General features: G+C 35.4%; 1 protein-coding gene across 7 annotated transcripts in view; it reads left to right on the forward strand.

Moving 5' to 3' along the window:
* The window catches only part of GRAMD1C (GRAM domain containing 1C), an 87,686-nt gene that overhangs the window by 51,449 nt on the left and 13,591 nt on the right, over positions 1 to 22,646 (forward strand). For all 7 annotated transcript variants that reach the window (XM_049105180.1, XM_049105181.1, XM_049105186.1 and 4 more), the window contains 5 exons: positions 1,489 to 1,607; positions 4,491 to 4,623; positions 7,774 to 7,936; positions 14,563 to 14,700; positions 21,335 to 21,453. In XM_049105180.1, the coding sequence (XP_048961137.1) occupies positions 1,489 to 1,607; positions 4,491 to 4,623; positions 7,774 to 7,936; positions 14,563 to 14,700; positions 21,335 to 21,453 (672 nt within the window). The remainder of the gene's footprint in view (positions 1 to 1,488; positions 1,608 to 4,490; positions 4,624 to 7,773; positions 7,937 to 14,562; positions 14,701 to 21,334; positions 21,454 to 22,646) is intronic.

The raw sequence follows: 22,646 nt of genomic DNA on the forward strand, positions 1-22,646 counted from the left end.
TTTAAGGCATATGTATGCTTTAGGTCCATTAAATATCCCTGTCTTTTATCCCTGTTATTTTCTGACTGAAGTTTTTTACTTCAGTTAGATAGCAAAACTATTAACTGACTTCTGAACAAGTATTACCTGGGGCACCTGAGTGGCTCAGTCAGTTAAGTGACTGACTCTTGATTTTGGCTCAGGTCATGATTTCAGGGTCCTGGGATAGAGCCCCAAGTTGGGCTTCACACTCAGTGGGGAGTCCACTTGAGGATTTTATTTCTTTCTCTCTCTCTGCCCCTCTCCCATCCACGCAAGCATGTGCGTGTGTTTTTCTCTCTAAAATAAAAATAAATAAATCTTTTTTAAAAAGCAAGTATTAACCTATGTTCTTTATTTATTCTGTATTTGTATGTTGGTTTCCCTCTCCCAAAATATCATTTCTCCACTTTCCCCATTCATGTCCTTCCTTCAGCTCTGCTGAAAACCCTCTCCAGTGTGAAGCCTTATCTGATCACCCTAATCCACAGTAATATTTCTTGCTTTTAGACTTTTAAAGTATGTGATTCTATCGGTACTTTAGTACTTAATATTATAGTCTATCATATTTAACTTAAAATCTCTCATGTTTCTTCAACTATATTATAAGTTGTTTGAGAGCAGGAAGCTTAACTAGTACATCATTTTTATCTTCCATCTCTAGTGCAGTGATACATGTTTGGTAGGTTCTAAATAAATAGTTGTTGAATGAATGAGAGAGATAAAGAATCTTGCCAACAGTTGCCTCAGGTGTTATGCTGTCTCCCTCTACCTTGCTTACTAGTGTATTAACCACCTTAAATGTTTCTAAAAATCAGACCATTGGTTATCATACTATTATTGTTTTTGTTTTGTTATGTGATGCATGAGTGTTTTGTATCAGTTGTTATGATACCTACAAAGAAAGAACACGCTGGATTTTGTTAAAAATAAATCAAAGAAAATACTCGAATTTTAGCCTGCTGCCTTTTATACTTTATGAAAATATAACTTACAGTTTACTGATATATAAGGTTTTTAAAATGGCCAAAATATTCAGATACATTATGAAGTAAGAGGATGGTTCTGAATTGATGATTAGAACTCTGACTACTGATGCAGTGGTCACGGTAGACTGGTTGAATTGTAGAATTTAAATTGCAGATTAGTGACTGCCAGATAGCATGAACAAACTATTCTATGAAAAGGCCATTTTAAATATCTTACTTCCCATTTACAGTAGTTATTATGTTATGCACTTTAAAATCAGCATTTTGTCTACTCCCACTGTCAGCCCTGTCAGATAAGTTTTGTTAACCCATTTTTTTATAGATATAGAGAACTGACATCTAGAAAGGTCAAATAACTACCGAAGTTCCACTTTAGAATCTGTACAACAGGTCATTTTGACTTCAAAATTCATGTTTTGAATCACTGTGTTATTCAATCCTGTATTTTCCGATACTCAGTGTAATTTTTCTGTCATTTTAGAGCTTGACCAGACAGGAATTTTGGCAGTTGCTCCAGCAGAACTATGGCAATGAGCTCGGCTTAAATGCTGAAGAGATGGAAAACTTGTCTCTGTCGATTGAGGATAACGTGCAGCCAAGGTAGAGCAAAGTGTCTTGAAATTTCACAATTTATTAATCATTAATTAATGTAGAATCATTTTACACTCACTAACTTAGAATTTCTATTCATTCACCCTTGGGTGGAATTTACCTCTTTGCAGTAGAATGCAGTGAAAAGTGAAGGTGGTGAATAGTTTGCTAAATTGGTAAACAAATACAGGACATATAAGGAAATGTTAGTTTTGTAACTGTGTCATCTAGGATTTGCTTAAAGTTGTGGTTTTAGTAAAGCGTTTTATTAAGAATCTGGAGAAGTACCTAGTGACGTCTCTGATCTAGATAACAATAAAATCAATTAGCTGGTAGGTATTTTGAGGGATACAAAGATAATGTTTCCTCAAGAAAAAGCTAGTGTAGTGCTTGACATGTAGTTGGCACTCAGTAAATATTGAATATATTGATGAAAGGAGCTGATAGTACTCTGGGGAATGCAAATGATTGTAATATGAGGTTGAAAATTAGATAAAGGCCAAAAGGAGCAATAGATAATGTTATAAAGGAATTCAGAGATGAGAGAGATTTGTGACTGATGGGGATTCATTTAGATGAGTAGACATTTTTATTAACCTGTACAAGTGAAAGTGCATTTTTGTCCAATGGTAATTGAGGTCATAGCAATAAAAACAACTAATGATAAGACATTAAAATTCTATAGTAGTCATTATAAGTGAAAGGAGTAAGTCACTAAAGACGACATGTTGTATGATTCCATTATATGAGATGGAGACCAGAATGAGTAGATCCATAGACACAGACAGTAGATTAGTACTTGCCAGAGTTTGGGGGAAGGGAGAATGAGGAGTTATTGCTAACGGGTATAGGATTTCTTTTTGGGGATGAACATGTTCTAAAACTAGATAGATAGTGGTGATCATGGCTGTGCAACTCTATGAACCACTGTATTGTACACTTTAAAGGGGGTGAATTTTATGATATGTGAATTATATCCTAATAAAACTCTTACTTAAAAATTCTATAGCAAATAGGGATCCCTGGGTGGTGCAGCGGTTTAGCGCCTGCCTTTGGCCCAGGGCACGATCCTGGAGACCTGGGATCGAATCCCACGTCGAGCTCCCTGCATGGAGCCTGCTTCTCCCTCTGCCTATGTCTCTGCCTCTCTCTCTCTCTCTCTCTGTGACTATCATGAATAAATAAATAAAATCTTAAAAAAAATTCTATAGCAAATAAATCTTAAAATGGAAGTCTTTCAGAAGTCTCACTATATACACAATTTTTCCTTTATTTAGGTAGCCTCTAGTTATGCTGATCTTCTTTCTATCGTTTCAGCCCAGCATCAATATTTTAGTCTTTTTTACATGTTTGCTCATACATATTTTATTAGTTTTCTGTAAAGTTAAAAATTTCCATTGTACTGCTCTTCTTGTAAAGTTTACTAGTCTCTCTTAGGTCCTGGAGCTGGGTAGAAAAGCAATTGACATAATGCAGAGAGCCTTGGATTATGGTGAAGAAGATCGGGGTTCTAGTCTGGACTTGGCCACCAAGTAGCTGCACATCCTCAACCAAATCTGTTAGCCTTTCTGATCCTCGCTCGACTCATCTCTGAAATGAAGCCATTAAATTAGATGGGCTCCAAGTTCCCTGCCAACTGAAGGAGTTTCTAGTCTTTGAAGAAGAGAATAAATATTTTTGACCAGATACTTTATATGCTCTAAGGTCCAGGTTTTTGAAGTCACCAGAGAAGCTGCTGTTTTCTGGTGACTGCTTTCTCAGAGATGTGACCAGATTCTTATTCCCTCTTCTCCTTTTCCCTTTCTTCCCATTACCAAAAGAAGCGTATCTGTCTCAAGGCTTTATTTAATCAGCTCTTCTATCTTCTTTGTCTTCATTTTTAGTCTTTCCATCACTCTCCCTCCTCCTTTTTTCTTTCTGTATTCTCCACAGCTCACTCCCACCCTTAAAATACTCACATGCAGACACTCAGCTGCTGGGAGAGGCTTGAGGGGCCATTTTTCTAGTTTGGTCCTCTCAGCCCTGCTATTCCCTCCGGCCAGGAGTGACTTAGCAGCTAACCTAGGTATTATTTGGGTGGGGTAGAGTAGAGGTGTTCTTTCCTCAGGATAACATAGCTGAAGATGTTAGGCTGCTACTTTATTTTAGAAAAGCTTTAAGTCTCTATGTAGCGATGGTTATGTAGGAATAATTACTCAATAAATTTGAGACCTGGACATTAGATCAGTTGTACTCCTTTTATGTTTAATAGATTTTCCTTTCTTTATGTTCCTCCCTGAGAGAGGAAAAGTAGGTCCCAGGGCGTTTGTTGTAGTCACATACCTATGATCATTTGAAAGCTGTTCCTTAAACTTTGTCCTTAGGAATGAGAAGAACAAGAAGGTGGGCATGGACTGATTGATGGGGTCTGTGCTCAGATACCAGGAGTTCCCCCTTCTGGGAGGGACTCACCATATCAGCTGGAACTGAATCAGAAGGAAGGAGATCTGAAACTGCCTTCTAGTGTTGACTGTCATTCAACTCAAACATCTACCCTGTACCTTTCAAAGCTTTGTGGTGGTCCATAACTGAAATTTAAACAAACTGTAATATCCATTGCATTAGTTGCTGTTACAGCTGCTTGTACTTGGTTAATTTTTTTTAACGGTTTCTGAAGTTTATAAAAATCTCATATTTTGTTTTCAGAAATAAAGTCATTTTGCATGTGATTTAAGAAGATGGGCTTGTTATAAGTGGGACTTATTTGTTACATTACAAAAAACCATTTGTTGTCGAATGCTTTATAATAGAATGGCAGAGGACCTCAGTGGGGAGACTAAATCACTTACTTGTACAGAAGACTGATTATATTTCTATAATGAAAAATTTTTTTTAATGACATGTTTCCTATAGGAGTCCAGGAAGAAGTAGCTTGGATGACTGTGGGGAGAGAGATGAAAAATTTTCCAAGTCCATCAGTTTTACCCGAGAAGCAGTTAATCGGGTTTCAGAAGCAGAATCAATTGATGCAAATCCACCAAAAGGGGTTAGTGCATGATATCCCTTTTAAAATACGTCTGATGCTGCCATGTTTTAATCATAATGTGAGATCAAATAAAAATACACTGTACAAAATGTTTAAAAATTTAAGATGTTAGGCTACACCTTTATCTTAGAAGAAAGGTTTTAAGTCTATAAGTAGCAGAGATTATATGGGAAAAATATGTGGTTTTGTTAAGAGCTGGATATGGTACAGAATTACCAGACAGTTTCCTGAGCATTAGTCTATAAAGGGAATATACATCATTAAAAATATAATAAGATAGAGGAATTCATAGTTAGCAGAATTTTTCTCAGATTAAGTGGTATGTGTGGTAGAAAGAATCTGTTTTGAAGGGGGAGATGAGAACCCCACACTGCATGCTTTAGTAACAATAGGTGCTTCCTTAGCTGACTATGAAAGCAGGCATGTTTAGTTAATTCATAGTTCTGTTTGATTAATTCATAGTTCAGTTAATTCGTAGTTACTTAGTTTCTTCCTTTATTTTTCCAAGTATCATTAGAAGTCTATTGCTTTTTTTAAAAAAAAAATGTATTTCAATGAGTTTCTATCATTTGAGTCATTATTTATTTATTTGTTTAAATACTCAGTTTGTCTCCTCTGCCAATGGGAGCCCCTTTAGATTGGCTTTTTTGTTTGTGTTTTTTTTTTTTTGAAATGATCAATAATCTTTCATGGGTTCCTTTCTTTCTAGCACAACAATGTGTCCTAGGCTCACTTTGTATACTTACTATCCCAGACTTAGTATCAGCCATTCTCCTAAGGGACCATACTTGTTAGTAAAGAATGGTATTTAGAGACCACATTCTGAGTGCTGAGAGTACTCCTACTGTAGATTGCAGATGCAAGTCTGAGCCAAAGCTGAATTTCTTGGTTTAAAGCAGAGCATTGGTTTCAAATCCTACCTCTGCCACGTGCTACCTGAATGCCCTTAAAGAAGTTAACTTACTTACTTAACATTTCTATGCTTTTTTTTTTTTCAACTATAAGAAGAGGACAGTAATACCCCATAGGATTGTTTTTCTTAAAATGAGGATTAAATAAATTAATACATGTGAAGGTGCTTTGAATGATCCCTGTCACACATTAAATATTCAATAACCGTAAGCTATTATAATTGAAGGTGAATCTGCATATGGCCAGCAAGGGACCTTTTCTCCCCTCTCCCATGGAGCTCCCAGCATCTGTGAATAAGTGTTGGGAAAACACTGAAGCAGAATATTTAAAAGGCCTAATTTAAAAAAGTTATCAACTTGTTTCAGGCAACTGTCATACATGTATCCCAGTCTAATTTTGTATTGTGGATTTCTTGCAAAACTGTTCCATCTAGAGACCCTTAAGGAATTTACTACAGGGAGGTGATTCTGGATGCTAATTCCTTCATATGTTCTCATGGAGAAAACCAGACTACTCAGTTTTAGAGAGGTAACAGGATAGAGATCTCTTGCAATCTCTTGATTCTTTTACAAAAGCCTGACTTTGAGGACTGGATTCTCAAAACTACTAATCTTGAGTCTTTCTACAACCACCTTGGCTTTGTCTTCTGTTCCTGCTCTTGGAATAGTTAATCCATTGGTTCTTGCTTCTAATTTGTCATGTTTCCTTTAAGGAAAAGGAATGGAATGTAGAGGAAGACTTTAATGTTTTAAGGTTGATTATACATTCATTGACATTTAGTATAGATGTTTTCAGGTTATGGCATATAAGTAATATATAAGTTCACTCTTTTTTTACACTCAAGTACAGTATGGTGAGATTCTCAGATGTCGACAGATATCATATATCACTTACTTTGTTTCATTTTTACTTCCAAGAAAGTTGGAAATAACAAAGGGAAAAATAACATTTTTTTAACATTTTTAAGATGAAATAGATCTTTCTTACATTATAAAATTAATATTCATTCTAAAAATTCAGGAAATACAGAAAAGAATACGAAGAAATAAAAATTGTTCGGATACCAACCACACAATTACTTTTCCTAAAAGTATCTGTCTGTATTTTTTTATAATAGGAACCATATCTTAATTACAAACAACAGAAGAAATATATGTGGAAACTAACTCTAGTTAGCATTTGCTAAAGAGGTTCTGGGTCAGCTAAGTAAGCATGTTGCTTTGTAGTGTCAAATTCCCAAATAAAATCAAATCTCAATTTTAGCAGTAACCTCTGCTTGGAGAATCAATTCTCTGACTGGGGTAGAATAATCCTTTCATAAATTGTGTCCTGGGTCCCACTTGTTATTCTGCTCTCTGAGTGGCAAATAGAAACCTGTCTCCTCCCTGGAGCTTCTGCCCTTCAGTGCTACTCAAAGATCTCATGGGGCAGGAAGTGTAAGAATTAGAAATATGCTCTGTGTCATCTACTTACACACAGATAATGCAAGAAGGTACTTTGCTGCATAGTTTATATTTTTATACTGTTCTATTAAACCTAATTATAATACAGCTCTACTTGAATACTAACATGGCAATAGCATTCATATTTTAATGCCTAACATTAAATTTATTATAGAAATGATGTATCTAGATTCAATTATCCCCAGAAAGTATAGATAGTATCATATATTGAATATATTTTAATCCCCACCTCCTCAGTCCCTTAACAGCAAAACCAACTATGTTTTTACAAATTTGCTGTGAAATTAATGTTTCCTGTTAATCTAATCTCCTCTACTGTATTCTTATATGACTCTTACCTCTCTCTTTTCTTTCCCTTTCCCCTGTAGTTACTGGTCTTGAGAATGGGGGAATTCTCTTCCTTGAGATGATGGGGCAGGTATTGTCTGGGGGCACTAATTGGGTTTGATTCCTCTCTTTTGCCCACCCCAAAGCACCTGCTGTTACATTATTTTTGTCCTCTGCTCCCCTTTCCCTGTGCTTAAGTGATTCATTTGATGTTAACTGTGAATTCTTATATGATGTTCTTCATAAATTTATTATTCATTACTATAAAAGAAGATGACTTTAGAATATATTATATTATTATTTACCAATATTTTATGGACTGTATTGGAAATGCGATGCAAACATCAATACATTTTTCAAAGAGCTGTATTTCAAAGCATCTATTAAAGATCTCACTTTAAAATCTAAGCCAATAATCTGTTTTTAAACTGGATTGTTTGCCTTTTAGGGGTTAGGGAAAGAGGAACCTCAAAGTGAGAAACAGATCAAAAAGAGTCCTTTACTAACTTCAGAAAAGAGGTTAAGAAGAATGCCGTCAAAATCACTGGACTTGAATAAAAATGAATATCTTTCTTTGGACAAAAGCAGTACTTCAGATTCTGTTGACGAAGGTAAACAATTTCTTATAAATTTTAATAAAATGTGTCTTTTAATGCTTAATGCTTATCTTTGTATTGGGTGAATACAGATTGAGAATTTAGTTGTATTAGATACATTCTCACTCTATAAAGAACCAAAAGAAAGGTGGAAGTTAATAGAAAATAGGGGAAAGAAGCTGCTAGGTCTAACCCAGCTCCACTTTTCAGAAGCCTAGAGTTTGAAGATCTCTATCACATTTACCTTTTAAAGTTCCAAGCCTTAAGTCAGTGAAGATTGAGCAATGGAAAAGCAAATCTGAATACAAATCTGCATATTGTTATAAATACTATAATTATACTTTGAACTACCAAAAAAGAAAGAAAGAAAGAAGTGAAAGAAAGAAAAAAAAAGGAAGGAAGGGAGAGAGAGAGCTACAAAAGTAGAGACTATAATAAACCAAGTTGCTTAAATGAAACTTTATAAAAAATCATGTTCTCCATACTTTCTCTAAGTTAGTACCTGGGGCTTATCAGACTTATTAAGTGGGCATTTTGAAGAATCTTTTTTTTTAATTCTAAGATTGTTGACATCTGAAGTTTGTGAAAGTGGGGAGACATTGGGAAAGATACAGTGGAGTGACTATTTTCCAATTTCAGGAAAGGGAGCAGTGCCAGTGGATTTTGCTCTATCTGCTTTCTGTTCAGCAATGCTCAGGATATTAGTAATGGGGGACATTATAGTTGTTTGGATCTGTGGGATATGATTGTATTCGCTAGTCTAGTTACTGTTCAGATTAGGCCTGGTGTGGGAACCCCTGAAGTCTTTTACTATAGTGAAAACCAAATCTATAAAAACCAAAACTAAATCCAAGTCAAATTTAAAATCAAATCCAAATTTAAAAGCAAACTGAGACCAAATCTATGAAAACCAAATCTAAATCAGCTTTGGTTTGGGAATACTATAGCAAGTATCTTTAATGAAAACTAAATCCATACTCTTGAAAACATATATAAAAATTCAGTAGTTCCTAAAAATCACAGAATGCATTAAGAGACAGTCCTTGAGTTCTTTTGAAAAGATAGTTGAGAGTAAGTTTTTAAAAGGATTGCGCTCCATGAATGACTCCACTCTCTTGGTGTCCTAACCATTCATGCTTTGGATGATTTAGTAGGATGAATTAGTAAGTAGCAGGATGAATTAGTAATTTCCTGCCTGTCTAAACCTCTGACTTTAGGAAGATCTACTCTGTCACCCAGTGGCCAGATAGGTAAGTGACGCCAAAACAGGGATTTCTTTTCCTCCTCTTTCTTCCCTGTTTTTTTTACAAGAATAGTCCTTAAAAATAAGTTGCCTTATTGATCCTATAAAATTAACATTCATAAAGGATGATATTAAATCTCATATAAGCTGTGTTCATATCTATAAATAAAGAATGACAGTAGTGTAGTTGTTGTATTGCATGTGAGCCCTGATCGCATTTCCTCCCTTGCTAGTGTCCCTTTAAAGACTGATTTTATGGCAGTAAGACCTTACATGTACTATCCAGCCTTCTTTTGTGGATGTTTTCTTTAAGGTACATGGAATGACTTTTTTCTTATTCGATTATCATTACATAACAAATCTCTTGCTTTCCCTAAGCAGATTTCAAAATCTCAGGCTTATCATACATATTAAGTGAGTATTATAATGAATCTATTTTTTTATTTTCTGGAAGTTGTGAGGTTATGAAGACACTTGAAGTCAGTGAACTGGGGAAAATAAGAAAGGTCAAAAGAAAGGAATTTATGTGTGGATTTAGAGGGAGTTAGGTAAATGGCAGATTATTTTAAACCCAACATCGTTTTATTTAAAATGGTAGTATTTTGATCCACCATTGTGAGCATTCTGAGTGAGAAAATGAAAGGATTTCCTTTTTTCCTCTTTTCTGCCATCTATAGATTGTAATCTTCAGGAGGGGGACACTAGACCATTTTGAAGTAGAGACTCCCTCTAGACTCATGTATCCCTGAGAGGAATCAGCAAAGCAGAGCATCATGAAATATCTCATGGAGGGACCTGAAACAACTAGTTCAGTCTCTTTGATGTGGAGTTTAACTGAAGCCCATACAGGGAAAGTTAGCTTAGAATCTGCTTTGACTGGCTTCTTTTTTTGATGTTCTTATTCTATAGTAGGCATTTTAAAACCCACCAAGATTGAAGGGTGCCCTTTTAGGGATATTTCTGTACTTCCAGAAATGGGTTCTGGGCCATCAGCTCCTGAGCAAAATGCTAAGCATTATGTTTTAATCTGTTAAACCATATGCAAACTTAAAAATTTGGTATATGATACTTCACAGAATAAGCTGTAGAACCATGTTTATCTAGAGTGTTGCTGCTGATAAGCTTTCCTCAGCTTAATAACTACATACCTGGTTTTGGGGAGTTCAGAGCATATGAGAAGGTGCTGGGGGTTTCCTGGCAGATGAACATGAGTTGACACAATGTATCCACATCTACAAGTATAAAGTAATTATGGCTATGTTTTTGGCCACAGATATATTTCTGTTGCTGTTAGGATTTACTTCTTTCACCTGCCCTGCTCTATCATATCATGGATAGTCTGTGAAACATCTGCCCCGGGGGTACAGCCTTGAGTGGAAGCTGATGAACTGGCTTGATGGCATGAGACACCCGGGCTGTGTCATGACAGAGTTAAGTTTGATTTTATATAGCTAAGATTAGAATTTGGTGTGACAGGATTCCCTAGCCAAAGTCACTTGTGTTGAGAATGGAAGTAAAGTCAGGTAAAGATTAGGCTGGGGGAGGAGGACATAAGAATAGCAAAATTGGAATCCATGACCTGTAGCTGACAGAACAAGATGAATTGGAAAGTCAAGCAAAGAAAAACAGAAATCAAATATCAGGTGATGCTTATTAATTACCAAAGGTGAGAACAAGAAGACCTCTATCGAAAGCTGAGAAAGAGCCATGAAATAGTCTAGTATGTCAGGGAAGCAGCCATTAGACTGAACCAGGTAACCCTGACATAGTTACCTGAGTCACGTGTTTGAACAACACTCTCAAATTGAACTTGATCTTTTAGATGCAAAGAAAGCCCTCCATCTGAGTCAAGAAGATAGCAAGTCGCCAGTTTTTAGTAGATAGAAGATAAAACAAATGGTGTGTCCTTACTTACTCAAAACCCAAATCATCTGCTGTTCTTGTACACCTACCTAGTACATTTTTTGTGAACCCTCAAAACACTGTCAACATATGGTTTATTCCTTTATGCCCATGTTCTTCTCATATTTATTTATCTGTCTCATTTCCCCCATCATTTCCACTGACCACTTTCAAACTGATATGTTTGAATATTTTCAATTTAAGAAATATTTTTTTCTTTATTGGAAATAGTAACTGCTACCAGGTTGAGTGATGTTCTTTTCCCCACTTGAAATACCACTTGCTAGTTTCATATGTTACAGCAGTATTATTGGTGACGTTGCTTGGAAGGAGGCTTTAAAGTACTTGACTATCATAATTAATGATCCCAGGTGGAAATAGTTTATTTCCTGTCCTTACTTCTTTGAATTAGTTTACATACAAAGGGTATTATTAATTTCCAATAGTAGTACCATGAATTCTATTGTATCAGTCATAATACAAAACAATTTATCTAACAGTGGAGTTGAAATGAAAAATGAAAATGTATTGAAATGTTTATATGAGTGTAAGTTCTTTTCTTCATAAATGTGAACAAGAAACTTACTTTTGAAAAATTATAGTTTGAGAACTCCTTAGTGAAATGACTGCTTCTAGGGCTGAGACGGGGAATACACAAAATGAGGCTGGAGTTTTTTGTAGGGCCATAAATAAAGAAATGCTTTTTTTAAAAAAAAGGAATATCAGAAGGGCATAGGAGTCAACCTGAAAGAGCTCCTAATGGCCAAACTAAAAAAATTTGATCAACAACACAAATAATGATAGAACTGGTATAAACTAAACTGTAAAATAACTATTCATGAGTTCATACTGATATAAATGATCAAATAAATATGTAAATGAGGGAGAAAGCACAAGTCTTCCTTACAGAGTTTCAAATAATATACATAGATACTTCCCTTTACAGGAGGTGGAACTTAATTCTCCTTCTCTAGAGTATGGACTGGACTGAACTTAGTGACTCATTTCTAACAAACAGAACATGGTAACTTTACAGTGGAAGAACCTGCCAGATGCCACCTCAAGTGATCATGGTTACCATTGGTAACCACATAGTTGGTAACCACATAGTATTGTTGCAGGGGAAAGGTAAATCAATATTCTCCTAAATTCCCTGCACCTTTAGCAAAATAGATTGACAGAAATCATTTAATGAGGGAGCAAAAGCAATCGTTGGGATAAAGGCAGAGCTAGAAGAATTTACCTGCCTTTACCTGACCAGGCTGCTGACCATAAATAACGTTGATACCCTGGATCCCCAATCTCCTGAGTTTGACGAGAAGGGCACCTTACATTTGTGGGCATTCTTCCCCAAATCCACAACCCCAGTCTAATCATGAAAAAACAGATAACCCTAAGTTGAGGGACATTCTACAAAATACCTGACCAGTGTTCTTCAAGTGTGTAAGGCCATTAAAAAACAAGGAAAGAATGAGAGACTGTCACAATTGGAGGAGACTAGGGAGATAAAATAACTAAATACATCGTGGTATTTTGGATTTGATCCTTGTACAGAAAAAGGATATTACTGGGAAAGGGCAGGAATAATACCCAGCTTCATTAATTGTAAATCAAAAAATTATTCCCAAATAAAAAGCTAAAATATATGGCTGTAAAATCAAAGTCCTTTAAATAATAATTGATCCTAAGACACTTTTTTTAGCATCTTAAGTAGTTATTCATTCTTTCAAAAATAGTTATTTAACACTTATGTGCCAAATACATAATGTGTACAGGGGTTTAAAATTGACATGGTCCCTACTCACATGGAACTTAGACTATTACTGGGGAGAGAGGCAATAAATAAGTCAATAAGCCAATAAACATATAATTACAACTCAGGTTAAGTTCTGTGAGGGAAATGAGCAGGATCAATAGAATTACCTCTACTTGTTTTCTTTCTTTGTGAAATATGAATTATTTTTACAATGAACGTATATTCTGTATCAGAAAAGTCTATTTCTCAAGCCTAATTGGGAAGTTATCTCACAAGACCTTAGCACATTACCTAGTTTCAGTGATTTATTTCTATACCAAAGAGCCATTATTTGAAATTGTTGTGACTGGCTTTTGCCTGCACATAGTATTGTTGCAGGGGAAAGGTAAATCAATATTCTCCTGAGTTCTCTGCACCTGTAGCAAAATAGATAGACAGAAATCATTTAATGAGGGAGAAAAAGCAATCGTTGGGATAAAGGCAGAGCTAGAAGAATTTACCTGCCTTTACCTGACCAGGCTGCTTCCCAATGGTTTAATATTGACAGATGCTCTACGCATCTTAGTGCATGATATCTGTAATAGGGGGAGCTTTTGTCACAGTTTTTATTCTGTATCAATGGAACATAATCCTTGAGACAATAAATAATCCCAGTCCTGAAATCATTAAAATTTCATATTGGATTGCTTTGCTCTATTTCTTTTACCAGACTCTTATTCCTAGCTATCTTATTTCTTCTCAACTTTTTTTCTTCTCTCTTCTTTTCTTTCCTTTTGATTCTTCTAAGTTAAACTCCTAGCAGTATAAAATAGAGGTTAAGTTGGTACGCCATGGAGCTGCAGTGAATCCAAGTTCCATTTCGGTCACTCATCAGCTATGGAGCTTTGGAAGTTCTCTCTTTCCCTCATTTTCCTCATCTATATGATGAGATGATGATAATACCATCCACCTTTCAGGATTGCTGTGAGGATAAGAGGAATGAATACCTGTAAGGTGCTTAGTACAGTTCCTGGCTTATATTAAGTACCAAATAAGCATGGGCTATTATATATAATGTTTCTAGGGAACGTGAAGAGAGATGAGCAGATATTGTTTCTTCATTTTCTACCAGCCAGTAGCTTTCAACACTATCATTATCAGGTTCCCAGAGAAATGTAATATTCCTTGACTTGAAGATTATTTTTCAGAAGGGTTTCTTAGTTCTTTTAATGGGTGGTATTGAGAATAGGTTGTAAATATGATGATGCTTATCTTGGGGCAGTCAGCTTTAAATCAGGCTGGAAACATTATTCAGGCTACCGAGTGAGTGAATGAGTTAGAGCCATTCGTGACTTAATATTTACTGAATGTATGAGCATTCAGAAATAGGACCTGCTAATTCCTGTGGTAGATACACCCTTGTGTGTCCCACTGTTAACCTTGTCACTTTTGAAATACTCTTTTGAGTGATACATTATGGGAGTTTGATATCATTCAGGTTAGATAGTTTTATATCTTTAGGGTTTGATGACTGAAATATTGATCATATATAGTTTAATTAGATATATACTATGTATATTTGTATACAGTGCTTATGTATATAATGCCAATTTGGAGTTTTAATAAAGTGTGTGGAGTGTGCTGATCATTGTAATCACATTTAAAAAACCATTTTGTGCAAAAACAAAACAAAATCTTGAAATTACCATTCTTTAGTTTCTCCCCTTTCAGTCCTGTGGTTTTTTTTGTTTGTTTCCCCAGAAAATGTTCCTGAGAAAGATCTTCATGGAAGACTTTATATCAACCGTGTTTTTCGTATCAGTGCTGAGAGAATGTTTGAATTGCTCTTCACCAGTTCACGCTTTATGCAGAGATTTGCCAATTCTAGAAATATAATCGGTTGGTCTTGTGTTTACCTAATGATAAATAAGGGAGAATTTTATTATCCTTTAAGAGTTGAGCCTATTTATGCTGCCAGGGGAAAAACTAGGGTTTGATTTTATTTTGGTGATATATAAGCTGGTATTTAAGCATTTCAGTTAAATTTACATGCAAACATTGACTCATTGTTCAGTTAGTCAGATCCTACCTACAATTAAGTCAAACTCTTTGAAACTAAAACTCCATTTATTTATTAATGTAGCAGTTTGGTTGGGTGGGACCCATTTAAGAGAATTTCATTGTGGAACAATCGGATTCTAGTGGGGTATAAATTGGTACAGTCACTTTGGAAATGGTTTGGCAGTAAGCAGAACATAAAAAATTCTCTCTGACTCAACAATTCTACTAGTAGGTATATATCCTTCAGAAATGGAAATGTGTACTCTGAATGACATGTACTACAGTGTTCATGGCAGCATGTTTACAATGGTCTCAAAACAAAACAGCCCAAATATCTACCAATTACTAGAATGGATAAACAAATTGTGTATCTTCACACAAAAGAATACTGTATAGCAATGCAAAAGCAGTTGATGCTACTTATAACAATAATCCCACAGATTTAATGTTAAGCACAAGAAGCCAGACACAAAAGAGTACATACTGTGATTTCTTGATACAAAGTTCTGAACAGGCAAAACTAATTTATGGGCACAGAATCAGCATAGTATTTACTGTACTATGTTGTACATAGTTGGATGGAGAGTTGGATGGGTAAAGAGTGGGAGGAAGCTTCTGGGATGTTGGTAAAGTCTATTTTGATCTGGGTAGTGGTACACATATGTGTTTTTGTGTGTGTGTGCAAACTCCTGGAGCTATACGCCTCAGATTGCTGTGTCTGTGGTATATCTCAATGAAAATACCAAAACAGAAAAAACATTCCAGTTAGGAAATTAGTTATACTCATAAAAAGGATTCCATTGGTTGTGTGTTAAAAGTTCTGTTTTGGTAAACATCTCAAATGAGTTTATAGTTAGTTTGAAACTTAGTTTATCCTAAATATTCCAAAATATTTTATAAATTTTGGGAGCACATGGTTTAGCTTGCTATATAAAATTATAAAACAGAAGCAGCAGAGATTCATATAAGTTGAGTCATTTGATATAGTCAAAGAGAAAGTTATCCTACAATCAATTTATAGTTGAGCCACTTTACTAGTGATTAAATATTATTGTTTTTCTGTGAAACTTTTATGTAAACATAACTACATATTCATAGGTTGTTCATTGATATATACAAAATTTTTTCTTATTCAGAGATATAGCAAAGTGATTTCTCAATGATAGCTGTTGAGTCCTGTGATTATGTTAAGAACTTTATGTTTAAAAAATCTTTTTTTTTTCTGTTCTAGTTTTAAGAATGTGGAATATCTAAGGGATATCAATTTTCCTCTTCACTCAGTAGCTTGTGTTTAACTGTATCTCTTCTGAATCTATTTTGTATTTTCTTGCTATTCATGTCTGTCTGGAAAACCTGATATTTTAGAAGAGTTGGATATGTTAATTTTCTTAATTTTCTAAAATGATGCCTATTAATATTGCACTGCCATTTTTATGACTGACAAGGCCCAAGAAGAACTAGCATGTTATTCATGCTGGTACAAAATGAAGTTTGTTCTTTTTTTCTTTATTTCTTCTATTTTTAAAAAAATATTTATTAGAGGGGGAGAGCAGGGGGATGGACAAAGGGAGGAGGGGAGAGAGAGAATCTCAAGCAAACTCTGAGTGCAGAGCTCAATGTGGTGCTTGATCCCACAACCCTGAGATCATGACCTGAGCCAAAATCAAGAATAGGACACTTAACTGACTGAGTTTGTTCTTTGACTCACAACTGTATTAGGTGTCTGATATCATATCTAGCTTCAATGTGGATGACTATATTTGCTATCTGATGTTCTAAATGGCTTTTGGAAGCAAAGGCTTCTGGCTAATTACAAGTGTAAACAATAATAGGAATGTTGCTATTTAGACTAGAATTAGTCAGGTTTGCTCCCAAAGAGATAATCTGTTTATGATTGATTGCACATCATTCTGCTATCTGCTGAACTTGCTATCTGGTCATCAAAGTTCAATTTCTTGAGAATGGGTTTCAAAAGTTTTTATTTTTATTTAAAAATTTTTTTAATTTTAATTTTTAAAGTTCTTTATTTAGCACAATGAGAGAGAGAGAGAGAGAGTAAGAAAGAATAAGCAGAGGGAGCAGCAGAGAGAGAGAGACTCCCTGCCAAGCAGGGAGCCAAATACGGGACTTGATCCCAGGACCCTGGGATCATGACCTGAGCCAAAGGCAGAAACAACCAACTGAGCCACCCAGGTGGCCCACAGAGGCTTGTTTTCAAGAACATTAATAAATATTTCTTTTTTTAACTGAAAGATTCGTGTATAGTCAATTGTTTGTGGGTTTAATCTAATTTCAGCACTAAGATGGTACTATTGGATTTTTTTTTAATTAGGAGCTTTTAAATAGGTGTTCATTTAAATCTTTGTTTACAGCTCTGTGACACTACTTTTGTAATTCAAAACTCAGTTTTAAGTCTTTCTGTTCAACTTTTTAATTTTGAAAATTGTAAACCTTCACAAAAGTTGCATGAATAGTATAATAAAACCTGCATAGCCATTCCTAAGATACACCAATTTGTGTGTGTGTGTGTGTGGCAAAATGTACATAACATAAAATATACCACTTGAACCACTTTTAAGTGTTCAGGTCAGTGGCATTAAGTACATCCACATTATGCAACCATCATCACCGTCCATCTCCAGAACTGTTGCATCTTCCCAAACTGCATCTCTACCTATTAAACCATAAGTCTCCATTCCCCCCCTTCTCCAACTGCTGATGACTACTATTCTCCTTTCTGTCTCTAGGAACTTGGCTACTTTTGGTGCCTCACGTAAGGGGAATCACCCAACATGTCCCTTTGTGTCTGGCTTATTTCACTTAAGGGTTTATCTATCTTGTAGCATGTGTCAGACTTTCATTCCTTTTTAAGTTGAATACTATTCCATTGTATATATAAAGCACATGTTGCTTATCCATTCATACATTAATGGAATTTTGAGTTGTTTCTACTTTTTAGTTATTGTGAATAATGCTGCTATGAACACTGATGTATTTGAGTTCCTGCTTTCAATTCCTATGGGTATATACCTAGAAGTGGAATAACTGGATCATAGGTAATTCTATGGTTAGCTTTGTGAGGAATGGCCATACTGTTTTCCATAGTGGCCACATCATTTTACATCCCGCCCCCCACCCCCAGCAATGCATAAAGGTTACAATTTCTCCACATCGTTGCCAGCACTTGTTATTTTCAGTAATAGTAACGGCCATTCTGATAGGTGTGAAGACTCACCAATTTAAAAACTTTATTACATCAGAGGATTCATAAAGTATTGTGCAATTCCTGCTTTTTATTACTTTAACTCAATATATCAAAATGGTGCATGTGTCCTTTGTATATTGTTGCCATTTTTCTTATAATTTCATCCCTGATTTTTCCTATCATGATGAGCTTTACTTAGATATTGGAGGTCTTGGCTTTTCCAAAATATTGTTAATTATATGATGTTTTGGTACATGATGTTCAGTAGGCTTGTTGGTAACATTGGTGACAATATAACTGGAAGACATACTTTTTTATCCTTGTTAATAGTTGCTTTGTTGAATAGTATGCAGGTTTTTTTTTTTTAAGATTTTGTTTATTTATTCATGAAAGATACAGAGAGAGAGAGAGGCAAGTTCCATGCAGGAAGCCCAATGTGGGACTCGATCCCAGAACCCCAGGATCACGCTCTGAGCTAAAGGCAGATGCTCAACTGCTGAGCCACCCAAGCATCCCATATGAAATTTTAAAAGCAGAATTTGATGATATCTTAAAATTATGTTACTAATATTATATTATTACTAATATTTTATATTACTAATAACAATGGATTATTTGTATATTTTTCTGAAACAGACTGACATAGGACCAAAATAATTTTTTGAAAATTTCAGAATAAATTTTGTATCTTCTTTTTTTAAAATTTTTATTTATTTATGATAGTCACACACACAGAGAGAGAGAGAACGGCAGAGACACAGGCAGAGAGAGAAGCAGGCTCCATGCACCAGGAGCCCGACGTGGGATTCGATCCCGGGTCTCCAGGATCGCGCCCTGGGCCAAAGGCAGGCGCCAAACCACTGCGCCACCCAGGGATCCCCTGTATCTTCTTTCATGTACAACTAACTAAATTATTTTTTAGAGCAAATTATATATGGTAGGGATGCCTGGCTGGCTCAGAAAAGCATGCAACTCTTGATGTTGGGGTCATGAGTTCAAGCCCCATGTTGGGTGTACTGATCATAAATAATATATTAAAAATTATGTATGGTAGATTCCATGATTATGCCTTTTTAGTTTAGCTTAAAGATTTTTTCCACATACTCAAAAGGCAGCTTTGGGGTCCCTCAAAAAATCTCGAGGCCTACCTGTATGAAAGAAGTTGAGTAAAATTGGCTGTATCAAAAGGCTTGCTTCATTTTTTTAATGATGGGTAATGGGTTAAAGACTTCTAAATTTTAGATGTTGACAAACAGTAGTCAAGCATACTAATTGCTTAAATTCATGAGTGCTAACAGAATTTGGTGATTTAGTCAGATCTTTGAAAAGAGTTCACTATGCTGTTACCTATATATTCCTAGTCTTTGGCTTCTTAAATGATCTTCACTGTATGCTGCTATGTTCTAAAAATGTATTTCTGTTCAATGTATATTTTTACTCACTGTGTTATTTTTTTTTAAGATTTTATTTCTTTGAGAGAGAGAGAGAGAGAGAGAGAGAGAGCGCACAAGGTTGGGGGGGGGAGGTGGAGGTGAAGGGCAGAGGAAAAGGGCTAAGGAGAACCAAACTTCCTGCTGAGCAGAGAGCCTGAAGCTGGCCAATCTCTGAGGTCATGACCTGAGACCTCCAGATGCCCCTCATTGTGTTATTATTAAGCAAATAAGAGAGATTTTTAAAAAAGATTTTATTTATTTATTCATGAGAAACACGGAGAGAGAGAGGCAGAGAAATAGGCAGAGGGAGAAGTAGGCTCTATGCAGGGAGCCTGATGTGGGACTTGATTCCAGGATCCTGAGATCATGACCTGAGCTGAAGGCAGACACTCAACCACTGAGCCACCCAGATGCCCCAATAAGAGAGAATTTTAATCAAGATGTTGCCATAAATACAAAGAGATTTTCTTACAGCTTTCTTAATATGGAAATATTATATAGTTATTTATATTCCACAGCCCCCTCCTTGATTAAAGATTTTGACAAATAAGCCATTAACATTACATATTTTGTCATTACATAATTTCTTATTAACATGATTTTTCCACAAGTTGGGATCAAGGTCTTATTTTTGCATAATGGCAAATGTCTTTCAAGGTTTTGTCCTCAATGATGGGAAAGTTAAAGTATTGTTCTGTTTGTGTTTGGTAAGGCAGGTGCCATTACTTCTTTTCACAGGTACTGGGGACTTCAAAATGAAGACTACAGATGAAACACCTTTTAATTTTCTCTTCTAAAGAAAAGAAAAAAGCGTATTAATAGACAACAATTTAGAAGTAAATGGATCAAAGTTGGGGAATATGTCACATACAAGAATAGTGCCTCACATTTAATTTTATTTTCCTTTAATGTTGAAATGATAATACAGTCATAAAGAAGTTAGGACTGGCCAAAAATAAAAATTTAAATAATTAAAAACTACTTCTCATTAATCATCAGGGAAATGAAAATTAAAAGCACAGTGAGATATTACCTCACACTTGTCAGAATGGCTAGAATAAAAAACACAAGAAATAACAAGTGTTGGCAAAGATGTGGAGAAAAAGGAACCGTTGTACACTGTTGGTAGGAATGCAAATTAGTGTAGTCACTGTGGAAAACAGTATGGAGGTTCCTGAAAAAAATTAAAAATAGAATTACCATATGATCCAGTAATTCCATTACTGGATATTTACCCAAATAAAATGAAATCAGTAAGTCAAAAAGATATATGCACCCCTGTGTTTACTGAGGCATTATTTATAATAGCAAAGATATGGAAGCCACCCAGGTGTCCATCAATAGATGAATGGATAAAGAAGATGTGGTATGTATGTGTGTAGAAATATATGTGATGGAATATTACCCAGCCTTAAAAAAGGAATGAAAATTTGCCATTTCCAACAACATGGATGGACCTGCGGGATATAATGCAAAGTGAAGTAAGACAGAAAAAAACAAATACCATATAATTTTACTCATATGCAGAATTTAAGAAAACAAAAGAAAAAACAAAGAACAAAAGAGACAAAAAACCAGACCCAAATACAGAGAACAAGCTGATGGTTGCCAGAGGGAAGGTGGGGTGTGTGTGTGAAATACATGAAGGGGATTAAGAGTACATTTGTCATGGGTAAAGCATAGACTTGTTGAATCATTATGTGATATACTTGAAACTAATATAACACTGTATGTTAATTATATTTTTTTAAAAAAAATCTACTTCTGATTACATTTTAAATCATACTTTTCAGATTTTTAGAACCAACTCTCTTTTTATATTTGCTGTGATTAGATGTGGTGTCCACCCCTTGGAAAGTAGAACCTGGAGGTGATCAACTGAGAACCATGACCTACACTATAGTCCTTAATAATCCACTTACTGGAAAGTGCACTGCTGCCACTGAAAAGCAGGTATGTCTACTGTGTCAGTATTCCTAAATAATCATGTGTGAGAAGAGAGAAGATGCTTGTCACATTCACCAGCTTACAAGACAATTTTCAGAAATAAGTGGCAAAAAAATTTTTTAGAAGAGAGGAGAGACTGTCGGATTAAAAAGAGACTTAAGAGGCATATCAACCAAATCAACCCAATCCTAATTTAAAGAAACAAACTAAAAAGATAGTTACAAGATTTAAGGAATTAATTTTTACATGTAACTACGGTATTATTTTGTATTATATTTATATTTTAAAGAAATGGGTATTTTTTTTAAAAGATTCTATTTATTTATTCATGAGAGACACAGAAAGAGGCAGAGACACAGGCAGAGGGAGAAGCAGGCTGTATGCAGGGAGCCCGATGCAGGACTCCAGGATCACACCCTGAGCCAAAGGCACATGCTAAACCACTGAGCTACCCAGGCGTCCCAAGAAAAGAGTTATCTTTTAAAGAGACACAATGAAGAAATTATAAAGAGATACACTGGCATATTTGTGAATAAAATTATACTGATGTCTGGGGTATCCTTTAAAAGTAATCTAGCCAGGCAGAGCATCGTGGTGGAGGGAAGGAATGTGGGGATAGGGTACAGATGAAGCAGGACTAGGCAAGGGTTAATGTTGAAGCTGGCTGATGAGTTTTTGAGGATTCATTATACTTCATTTCTACTCTTGTGTATGTTTGAACTTTTTCATGATAAATGGTTTAAAAACACTACTTTGGGATCTGATATACAGGATCATATCAAGAGTTAGGGCCACATAACTAGAGGGCTACAGTACTGTACAGGAAGAGATTATAGGATATTCAGTGCTCTGCTCAGTGGCCAGTGTGGTGCTGCCTTTATAGTGGAGTTTGTGTTTGACCAAATTGTGTTGAAGTATAGTGTATCTGTTCTGCAAGTAGTTAGAAAATATCTTAACATCTGAACTAGTTATGTTCTTGTGGCTTTCATCCAGTGTTAAAAAGGAATTAATTTTTCCAAAAGATTTTTTTCCAAAAAGATTTTCAAACATTTAAGAAAAGATTGGTATTTTTATATTGGACTCTTAGATAAGCTTGACAAGGTATGGTTAAAATGAGGAAGGAATTTGAGTGAAGCCACTCCAAATCTTGTTTAGGGGAAGCAGTGTTTTCTTTGGTTGTCCTCTTCCTTCACTTTTTT

This window comes from Canis lupus, chromosome 33, assembly GCF_003254725.2.
Source record: "Canis lupus dingo isolate Sandy chromosome 33, ASM325472v2, whole genome shotgun sequence".
NCBI lineage: Eukaryota > Metazoa > Chordata > Mammalia > Carnivora > Canidae > Canis > Canis lupus.